At 37.2% G+C, this 10,458-nt stretch overlaps 2 protein-coding genes across 4 annotated transcripts; one reads left to right on the top strand and one right to left on the bottom strand.

The window, feature by feature from the left end:
* Window positions 1-2,591: 2,591 nt before the first annotated feature.
* Window positions 2,592-6,564, bottom strand: LOC122785215 (galectin-1-like). Of its 3 annotated transcripts, none has more exons than XM_044050937.1 (5): window positions 6,266-6,564; window positions 3,727-3,803; window positions 3,499-3,578; window positions 3,006-3,177; window positions 2,592-2,847 (listed from the first exon to the last, which is right to left on the bottom strand). In XM_044050937.1, the coding sequence occupies exons 2-5, from the start codon at window positions 3,733-3,735 to the stop codon at window positions 2,701-2,703; spliced, it is 408 nt and encodes a 135-aa protein (XP_043906872.1). In that variant the 5' UTR covers window positions 3,736-3,803; window positions 6,266-6,564; the 3' UTR covers window positions 2,592-2,700. The 3 variants fall into 3 exon arrangements, with proteins under 3 accessions (XP_043906872.1, XP_043906871.1, XP_043906873.1); XM_044050936.1 differs by lacking the exon at window positions 6,266-6,564 and adding an exon at window positions 5,831-5,890; XM_044050938.1 differs by lacking the exon at window positions 6,266-6,564 and adding an exon at window positions 5,192-5,390.
* On the top strand, window positions 4,781-10,267 carry pick1 (protein interacting with prkca 1). Its single transcript, XM_044050926.1, has 13 exons — window positions 4,781-4,941; window positions 5,388-5,427; window positions 5,590-5,701; window positions 5,862-5,990; window positions 6,750-6,816; window positions 6,920-7,009; window positions 7,108-7,161; window positions 7,641-7,703; window positions 7,824-7,957; window positions 8,164-8,256; window positions 8,358-8,408; window positions 8,544-8,688; window positions 9,071-10,267. The coding sequence occupies exons 2-13, from the start codon at window positions 5,399-5,401 to the stop codon at window positions 9,340-9,342; spliced, it is 1,239 nt and encodes a 412-aa protein (XP_043906861.1). The 5' UTR covers window positions 4,781-4,941; window positions 5,388-5,398; the 3' UTR covers window positions 9,343-10,267.
* The last annotated feature ends 191 nt before the right edge of the window (window positions 10,268-10,458 follow it).

Here is a 10,458-nt window from a genome sequence, read left to right as displayed (position 1 = left end):
CTCATCCTTCCGTTTTGCGCCGCGCTACTCCTCCCGCAGCTTTGAGAAAACCCCAACACATGTTATATCAAAACGTGCGCCTTGACCGGGAATGGTGTGCTATGATTTTTCTAAGACTTTCGCGTAACCATGGCGACAAAAATAGCGAAAAAGTGCCGAAAATTTCCCTATTAAAATGCATTGAAACGGCCAAAATTTGGAAAAAAACCAAGCCCGCTTTGGAGCATCACAGTGTCGTCATACTTTAACGTAGAAACGTGGTTGGAACTTTAAACGAGTCACAAGACTTGGGACTTTTCTGACCTAAGTCAAAGTTTTGATACATATTACGGTTTTTAAACAATCGCAGTTTACGTTTTGTACTTTTTTTCGACGCTTTCTGATTTTATAATGATTGTGTGAGTTGTCTGTGAAGTGTGTGGGTTTTTTGTGTGGGTTTTTTTGGTGATTATTTTGCTGGATCTCGCTAGAGTGGGCCACTCTAGCGAGATCCAGCAAAATAATCACCAAAAATCTCTAAACAAACTCCTCTCCTGCCCACAATTTCCAACCTACACTGATAATTTTTACATCAAAACGTTGCCATGGGTGTCGTGTAACCCTGTGTGTGTTTTCATGTTCATATGACTTGTAGTTTTTCTTAAAATCACCTCAAAGCGCAGAGAGTCATGGTCACACTCTCCACCCACCTCAATGTTAAAATGTCTGCTTTTGAGTTCTGGAAAAATCAAGACGAGAGTGATTTTAATACTGTGATTTCTCTGTCAATTCACGTCCGTTTGTCACAAATTTAAATGTGGGAGTTGCCGAAAGCCTCCTGACGCTCACAAACCAAAAATTTTATCTCTATCATCAACCGTTCTTGAAATATGACAACTTTAAAACATGCTGTTTTCTCTGCTTTCTCTGCTGGTTTTGGAGAGATAGAGACAAGCGTGTGTTTGCGTGTGTGTGCGTACGCGTGTGTAAGGAGCAGAGGGGACTTTGGGAGGGGCTTGTCAGTCTCTCTGTATTCTTCCACCCAAAACTTTGACGTCTAACTCCTCCCACAGTTTTGAGAAAACCCCCACACATGTTATATCAAAACGTGCGGCTCGACCGGGACTTGTGTGCGATGACTATTTCTAAGCGTTTCAAGTAACCATGGCCACAAAAATCGCAAAAAACTGCCATATAACTTCTCTCTCCTTTAAAACTTAAAAAATATGTCCAAGTACTTACAAGGTGGATTGGATCCAAATCTCCGGCCATATAACTTCCACATGCCGCAAGAACTGCAGGCACCCTCGAAATTTCGGCACGGAATTGCCGATCTAGTTGTGGTTTGATTTGCAATTTATGATGTAAATGAAAGGTAACCTATGGTTCTAGTCATATTATTGTTTAACATATGCTTTGTCACCCATCTCTCCATTTTCTACCGCTTTATCCTCCATATGAGGGTCGAGGGGGAAGCTGGAGCCATGTAATCAATATTTTTTCCTGATTTTAATGTCAAGATATGAAGAAAGAGTTGTGTTTGTGCAGTCCTGGTAATTGACACTCTTGAGAGATTATAACAAGCTTAAATATGTAATGTCTTTCTTGATTTATTTGATTTAAGTACAGACCAGGAACCTTCAGGGAAGCATTCATTACATGATAGATGACTTTTTAAAGTCTGGTATCATCTGACCTCCTGGTTAATACAAGATGGACATTTGTCAGCTCATTGTGTTTTTATATTCGAGAAAAACATTTAATAAAAAATAATAATAAAAAAAAATCATTTTGCAGGCCTCGGTTTGTGTTCTGATTTGATTGTGCTCACTATACTAAATGGCGATATTTTGGAAAAATTCAAATGTATATTATAAGTCAACGTCATCATTTTCTCTTGTACAGGTATGCGACTGAGCCTCAACCAGTGTCTGTCGAGTGCACATCACATATTTAACATATATAATGTTTTTTATATCAGACCAATAATAGCAACTAAATAGGTTTGATGTTTATTAAAGTAAAATAGACTGTAGGACACATAAGCAGTATTACAGTGTTTATTACAGCTTTTTTTTTTTACCTGCTCTAAAAAAATCTTCCTGGCAACTGACACTTTTAACTGGATTTTGGTTTTGGAGTAAAGTACCTGTTTCCCTCAGTTTAACATATTTACATATCATGCCTTTAAACTAGTGTGTGTTTACATGCATATAAAAAGTGGTGAAAATGAAAGTACTTACAGTGGTCATTTAATGACAGGAGGGAATGGGAATGGGAAGAATTAACATTGACCAGTGAGAAGCCTTAAAAAAAAAAAATAGTTGAAGTTACTTGCCAATATTGCCCCTGCCAATACTAAATGATAAAAAAGTTTCAAAATGATTTCTAATTATATCATAATAAGATGTTCTTTTTATATTGGTATTATTTTACATTTCATTTTATATATTCTTCTTTTTTGGCATACCATTCTCTTGTTGTGTTGTCTTGTAGTGTAATAAAGGCTTACAGTTTATACAACTGACTCTTCAGAGACAAACATTATTTGAATTTAAACATTTAATATTCTTGGGCACAACACGACATTTTTAAATAAAGACACACTTCCATTGTGGGACTACATCACTTGACTAGCAAGATATTTTTTATACGTGATCAAGTCTTAAATTGTCATCCTTAAACCAAACTAGTAAACACAGGTGTGAGCAACTGTATCTCTTAGCAGATCTTGAAGGACGTCAGCTTGAAGTCGCCGGTGACTCGGACAAAGTTGATGACATCCATGCCAACACGATTAGGGAAGTTGACTTCATATCCATCTGGTAGTTCCACCTCAAACATGTCTCCTTCCAGTTTCAATACAATCTATAGAAGAAAAGATGTTTTATTTTTGGAAGAAAAAAAACTGAGACTGACATCATATTAAAACCTCCTAAGATAAGCACACAGGACTTAAAACCTCTTTACCCAAACTTTTAATCGAGCTTTGTTCAACTGCTCTGCCTGCAGCCAGATTCCCTCACCTTGACATCTGTGCCTCTCTCTAGGGGGTTGTATACTTCCCGTTTCTCATCTCCCCAACAACCAGCAGTCTTTGAGTTGCACACAAGCACAGCTCCGTCAATGTCGTCATGGAAACGAGGGTTGAAGTGCAGTGCCAGGTCATCTTTATCACGGCCAAGGTCGATTTGGAATCTAAGTTTGTACAAGAAATGTAATTTAAACATCCGGAGGTTATACAGTTATACAAACCCACCCAGATTTTCACATATCAGTCAGTAATTAAAATAATAATGAAACAATTAATAATACATTTTCACTCCTGACTGCAAGTTGACAGTTTCAAGCGTCTTTATGTGCAGAAAAAAACATTTTACAAATTGGGGTAAAATATTTCAACCGATTATGAGATTTTACTGCTGTAATTGTTTTTTTTTCTCAGCCATAATAAAAACATACTTTTATACAGTGAAGAGGCTGATAAATAAATAAAGGTAATGTGTGTGTTTAGCTTACCTCTGAGCATCTGGCAAAATCACTCCCTTTACTTTCAGCCGATCTCCATTTTGCAGAGCCACGTTCTTCACTTCAAAATGCTGAGAAACACAAAAATGAAATAAGAAAATGAAAAAGTATCGTAAGTTATTGTTAACTATAAAATATTGGTATCTGAACCTGTAAAGTGCTAATGCAGGCAGTAATTGCAGGCTACAGCACAGTGAAATAAAACAGATGTACACTTACTGTGCTCATGTTGAATCCTGGTGTTAGTGAAGAATCCTGGAAGATGTAGGATGGTGGCTTTGACACACAGGCACAGTCTTTAGACCCAGAAGACAAAAAAAAGAAGTATGTGACCGCTTCACTGCTTTTATAACATAAATCACTGAAGATACAGTAAAGGACTTTTAACATGAACAATGCTACTCAGTCTTTATCTTCACAATCAGCTAGTCTACTCAATGCAGAGACACTTCTCTGATTGATCACCACTACTGGTTTAATTCAGATAGATAAGATGAACTGCCTCTTTAATCAATAAACAAGAGTGACAGAGTAAGACACAGTTAGAAGTTTGAATAACAAAATCGATTGGGAGGCTTTGTTTACATTGGATGAGGGTCTGCAAGACAAAGCTTACAGATTACATCAGAGAGAAGAAATACCTCCCACCCTTTACTGTATATGTTGTATTCAAACAGTAGATTAAAAATGAAACTAAATCTATTAAGAGTTTCTTTTTTTATTTCATCTGTTGCAGTTCATCACTGTCACCACTGGAAAACAGTAAAATCATATAATTTAGTTTCAAGATTATGTATCTGTTTTATCCATTTAATGTGTGAAAGTACTTTGGTTTGATAAAACAAGAACATTAGAACATTGGCATAGTAATGTATGATAAGAATGATACTGGTAGCAAAAAACAACTTCATTTTGAATCTGTCCATAATATATAGGAAATACTACATTCACAAATGGAATACTGTATAACAATTAAAAATTTAAATCAGGCACTTTATGGAAACCTTACATGGATTGTTACATGGTACTAAATGTATTTCATTTTATATGTTGGGTATTACTTTTGTGTTTACTATTGTTTGTTTTATTGTATATTTATTTTATGTATTTAGAATTAGTTCATCACATAATTCAATAAAACTCATTATTATTTGCTTTGTATTGATGATAATAACAATAAGAAGTAGTAAATGTATTGTTATTATTATTAGTAGTAATAGTAGTAGCAAGTAACAATTTGACTACTTGACTACACGGACCTGCGCCACACTTCCGCTATAATGCCGGAAGTCACGCAATAAAGTAAACAGAGCAGGAGCTGTCAGTGAAACCTAGATAGTCCGCACTGAAAGGACCGAAATATAGAAATGCATTTAACTTTTTCTTCATAATAAGCGGAATTTACACGGTAAACCTTTTCAAGTCCACAAAGAGGTAAATCTTTCAAGGCATACTGACGTTTAGGAACAAGTTTAACCTGCTGTTATGCTAGAGTAGCTAGCAGCTAATTAGCCACAGTTAGCAAGCGGTTTTCTTATCCATGGCCTCCGTCATCGTACCGATACTGTCATTGATATATTAGTTATTTTGTCAACACGTGTCCATGCCCTGAGCTAAAGAGATTTATTTATTTCAAAATATTTTACTGCCTAATTTTAGATCTTCAGCATTTTGTGCTAGTTACCCGTTGTTTGTTGCTGTGCTGCAGCAGCTGGTGTGTTTCGGTGTCCTGGGGAAGCTCTTCTGCTAGAAAGACCTGCACATTATAGTCGCTGTTTCTGTCAATGTAGCTCAAACGTAGACTTTTCATCATGTTCGTGCTCAACTGTACGAGTCACACATCATGCAATGGAATGGATTTTGTTTATGTTCACCCACAGGTTGTACAGACATGGACTATGAATTAGAAGAGGACAAGCTGTAAGTCACAATTTTTTTTTGTTTTAATATTTTAATTATCTGAACCTTCTAGTAATCCATTGTGTTTAAGCACTTTATAACTCTGTGCACATTACAAATGTCCCAAATCATGACTAGTGAAAATGCTACAATGCTCAGTGTATCATCTTTTCTCTTTTTAAGTGGAATACCAACAGTACCAGGTACTGTGTGTCTGACGAAAGATGCTAATAACCTCATTGGAATCAGCATTGGTGGTGGGGCACAGTACTGCCCTTGTCTCTACATTGTCCAAGTAGGTACAGAAGAAAATGTCACAAAAAATGCTTTCAAATCTGTGACATAATGTTTCTATAATGCTTCCAGTTGTATAATACTTGATTAAATTGTAGGCTAAATGTCTATACTCCCATGCCATTGTTACCTTTTAAAATGTGGCTTTTGTTGTTCCACAGGTTTTTGATAACACCCCAGCAGCTCTGGATGGGACACTGGCAGCAGGTGATGAAATCACAGGTGTGAACGGCAAACCAGTGAAGGGAAAAACTAAAGTGGAGGTGGCCAAGATGATTCAAGCTGTCCAGGTATACACGTTTTCACAATCACAATCACATTTTGTATGTACAACACCAGACAAATATCAAGATTAGGTCAAATGGCTCATTTACTACAGTGCTATAGACACCCTGTCTTAACTTTGACCACAGTGCTCTTTCATTAACAATAAAAAAAAAACACCAAAGTAAACTGTTCTGCTCCACTGTTGATAAATGCCTTTTCACGAATAATGAGAAATAGAGTGTATAGGGACATGAATAAACTCATTCATGGATTTATCCATTAATAAAGTGTTACTCACATTTTTTCTGTCCGACTGAGATGGAGGATTCATCAGTGAGGAGTCCAACAGTTTACTGATCACCCACCACAGCACTGTGGAGAAGAATGACTGAACTGATTTACCAAACAATGCCAAAGGGGTCAGGATAATAGCCTTTAGCATTTAGCACAACGTCATCAACAAAAAATGGCCATGTTGGTTTTGACATTCATTGTTCACACCCAGAAAAAATCCATGACTTCCTGCATGGTGGATTAAAGAGTTTGGATTGTGGAATTTAAAGGATTAGATTGTGTTGCTGTTATCCATTCACTACAAATACCACATGTGAATTCACCCATGGCACCATGAAGCATGAAAGGTGACACATTCATATTTGTTTTCAGAATTAAAATGAAAAAAAAAACTAATTTTATTTGTTAATTTAAAAAAGTAAACCATTGGAAGATTTCTATTTTCTACAGATGGTCTTTTAGATCTGGTTTATTTTTTGTTGTATCAGGGAGAAGCAACAATCCACTACAACAAACTGCAGGCGGACCCAAAACAGGGGAAGTCTTTGGATATAGGTTTGTCATTTACTTGATCCATAATTTGTTTATATTACTTTCTGTGGATTATGTATTGTAAAGATGATCCTTCGCAGTCTTACATCATTATTTTGTTTGTTAGTGCTTAAAAAGGTCAAACATCGGCTGGTGGAGAATATGAGCTCAGGCACGGCAGATGCACTTGGACTCAGTAGAGCTATTCTCTGCAATGGTGAGATTATTTCAGTGAATGATTATCCTGAGTTTATTCATATCGAGTGAATATAGCACGGTAAGACTGTACTCATGTTAATTCACAATACTTTACAGATGGACTGGTCAAAAGACTGGAAGAACTGGAGAAAACAGCAGAGCTCTACAAAGGTTAAGACCAATTACATCACTAAATGGATTAATGGATGCAGTGTGTTAAATGTACTGTATAAGTAAGCTATATTATATAATAATATGAGAAACCTATTATATTGATACATAATATTAGCATGATATGTCATCGGAGATTAGGGAAACAACTATCCATCCATTTTCTACCACTTTATTCCCCACATGAGGGTGTCACTGTGACCCATTAAAAAAGTTAAATTGAAATACTGGCTTCATTGATAACAAAGTCAGCCAAGGATAGCTAATGTTCTCTCTCTTTCATATGAATGATCAGTTTCAGAAACTGTGAGTGGCAGCTCACATTCTCCAATGTTTTCAGTTAGGATTGCTGTTACAATTGTAAATGCGAATGCCATTGCTGGTGAGCATGTTTTACATATAGCATGGTGAGTAATGTGATAGTTCAGTTTTGCAGGATGTTCATATTAGTGTGACATCATGACTGTGTTTGCCTGCAGGGCTGATGGAGCACACAAAGAGGCTGCTCAGAGCTTTTTTTGAGCTTTCTCAAACTCACAGAGGTGAGTTTTCCTGATCAATTGTTTTTGTGTGTCTTGTTTTAAATGAAAAAAAACAAACACCACATTATCAGTGGTTCTCAATTTATCTCTGCTTTAGTGTTTAATTACATGTCCTTTCAGCATTTGGTGACGTTTTCTCTGTCATTGGAGTCAGAGAGCCCCAGGCTGCAGCCAGTAAGGCATTTGTTAAGTTTGCAGATGCCCACCGCAACATTGAGAAATATGGAATTCAGCTACTGAAGACCATTAAACCAGTGAGTATAGTTTAGAGTTTGGATTGACATAGTTGTTTTTTAAACAGCTCTGGCCGGTCACGTAGGAAAATGCTTTTTTTTACTCTGTGAAAACAAACATTATGCAAGGAAGTTAAAAAGCAGACAACTGCATGTGTCCAACACATACAGCATGTGTTCATATGGTTTGTCTGCTGTCTTATGAAACCCCTGATTGTCTCATACAGATGCTCCATGACCTGAACACGTACCTTCACAAGGCCATACCTGACACAAAGCTCACCATTCGCAAGTACCTGGATGTGAAGTTTGAGTATCTGGTAAAGCGACATGTTTTGTTGTTCTGGTGAATGACACAGCACTAAACAAGTGTGTCTTCACTGTCATCCAAGTAATACATTTATTTTCTTGTGTCGTTCAGTCATACTGTCTGAAGGTGAAGGAAATGGATGATGAGGAATACAGCAGTATTGTGAGTAGCCCTTTGAATCGTTTTTTGCAAACAGGTGCAAAGTTGTTACTCACAGTCACTCACTAGGTTGTATTATTACTAAACTGGTTTTAATGTGAAGTAGTGAATTGGTTGTTGAAATGGTTCTTCCTGCAGGCAATGGGGGAGCCTCTGTATCGTGTGAGCACTGGCAACTATGAGTACCGTCTGGTGCTGCGGTGTCGGCAGGAAGCTCGTGCACGCTTCGCCAAAATGAGGAAGGATGTTCTGGAGAAGATAGAGCTGCTAGATCAGAAACATGGTCTGTTATTGTTTGAGCATTTTCTTGATTTTATTTTAGGCTGTATTGTGTCACATATACAAAAAGTCAGGCTTTTGCTCATGTCATTTAATATTTAAAACAAGATGTGTGAGTTTAAGTGGTGTTGGGACTCACCTGGTAGAGAGGGCGCTTGAAAGCTGTGGCTTGCTGCAGTGTCTTGGGTTCAAGCCTGGCTATCGGCCCTTTGCTGTGCATGCACTCTTCTGTCGCTCTTCATTTCATGGAACGTTATGGAGCAGAAACACTTTAAAAGTGCTTAAAACATGTTCTAAAGTGACTAGCTTAGCCTGTCTCCAGTCACCTCATTTAATATCATTAGCACAGTCAGTTTTTCATTACTTCTTCTCGTCTTCGTCCACAGTCCAGGATATTGTGTTCCAGCTGCAGCGCTTCGTCTCAGGCATGTCGCATTACTACGACGAGTGCTATGCTGTTCTGAAAGAGGCAGATGTCTTTCCCATCGAAGTGGACCTGTCCCGCACGATGATCAACTACAGTTGCCAGTCACTCTCTTACAATGATGATGAGGAGGAAGAGGAGGAGGGGGAGGATGGAAGAGGCAGAGAGGAGGGAGGAGGCAGCACTGGCAGACAAGTGGAGAATGGTGCTGAGAAACTGATCGATGATGAATGAGTGTGTGTGTGTGTGTGTGTGTCCACCCCATTAACATAACTAAACTGCCACAAAGCAGTGCAATGTTTCATTTTGGGGAGTTGAATACTACTAAAAAAAGAACTGCTGTAATGTGGTGTCCTTGTCTGTTGGTGTTAACCAATAGCAACTCTCAGCTTTCCTTTAAAAACGTTACTTTATAGTCATTGAAAAATGACTATAAATAACTATATATGAGTTGTGCCTTCTTAGATTTTAGTTTAATGAAGTCAAATGGTTCTGGGCTGTATTCTTTAACTTTAACTTACCTTTTCACCCTACACTGACATTTTAATTTTATTTTGTATGAAGTGACCTAAAATATTTTCACTACAAAGAAATTATTTTCTCCTTATAACAATATAACCAGTGAGTAAATATACATAATGTAAAGATGTTGTTGCAGATGGTGACTGACACAGTGGAATGAAGAAAAAAACCCTTTGTAAATAGGTAGGTGTGTAAAAACTGGTGTTTGATTTTGTTTTCTTGTTATTCCAATTTTATTTATTATTTATTGTGAAAGTATAATTGGGAAGATTAATTTCTGTCACCATCTAGCCATGTCACTGTTGTCTGTCTTTCATTTTTCCACTGAATATTTCACTGTTGTATTTAAAGCTGTCACTTGAGGGCAGCATTACATCAGATCTCGGTGATTGGCAGCCAGCGATAAATGCACTCCTCTTTCTTGTGTTGCTTTGTGTATGGTTTTCCACAACAGAAATGATTAATTTCATGTATCGGAGGGATCTACTAAATGTTATCTTGTGTTGCACAGATTGGCTTAAAATGAGGAGACGTTGTACCACGAATGAATAAATACTCTGTGTTCTGTTGGAGGATATTTTTGGAGGGGTCCTTTGCTAAATACAGTGGCTTGCATGCTATTAAAGATGTTCTTTAAGCTTATGTCTCTTACTGTAGAAACATATTGGCGTCTGTAAAACAAGGCCATTGTCTTAAGTACATTTAAAAGATTTGAATATATACAGTGCCTTGTGAAAGTATCCGGCCCCCTTGAACTTTTCAACCTTTTGCCACATTTGAGGCTTCAGACATAAAGATATAAAATTGAAATTTTTTGTCAGGAATCAA

The sequence above is a fragment of the Solea senegalensis genome, linkage group LG19 (genome assembly GCF_019176455.1).
Source record: "Solea senegalensis isolate Sse05_10M linkage group LG19, IFAPA_SoseM_1, whole genome shotgun sequence".
In the NCBI taxonomy this organism is placed as follows: Eukaryota; Metazoa; Chordata; class Actinopteri; order Pleuronectiformes; family Soleidae; genus Solea; species Solea senegalensis.
This window is presented reverse-complemented; position numbering and strand designations above follow the sequence as displayed.

Coding starts and splice junctions, on each gene's coding strand:
- pick1 (XM_044050926.1), top strand. CDS start 5,399: ATGGACTATGAATTAGAAGAGGACAAGCT. Junction 5,428..5,589: donor GAATTAGAAGAGGACAAGCT/GTAAGTCACAAT, acceptor TCTCTTTTTAAG/TGGAATACCAACAGTACCAG. Junction 7,162..7,640: donor AACAGCAGAGCTCTACAAAG/GTTAAGACCAAT, acceptor GTTTGCCTGCAG/GGCTGATGGAGCACACAAAG.
- LOC122785215 (XM_044050937.1), bottom strand. Junction 3,178..3,498: donor ATTTTGCCAGATGCTCAGAG/GTAAGCTAAACA, acceptor GTACAAACTTAG/ATTCCAAATCGACCTTGGCC. Junction 2,848..3,005: donor AGAGAGGCACAGATGTCAAG/GTGAGGGAATCT, acceptor TTTCTTCTATAG/ATTGTATTGAAACTGGAAGG.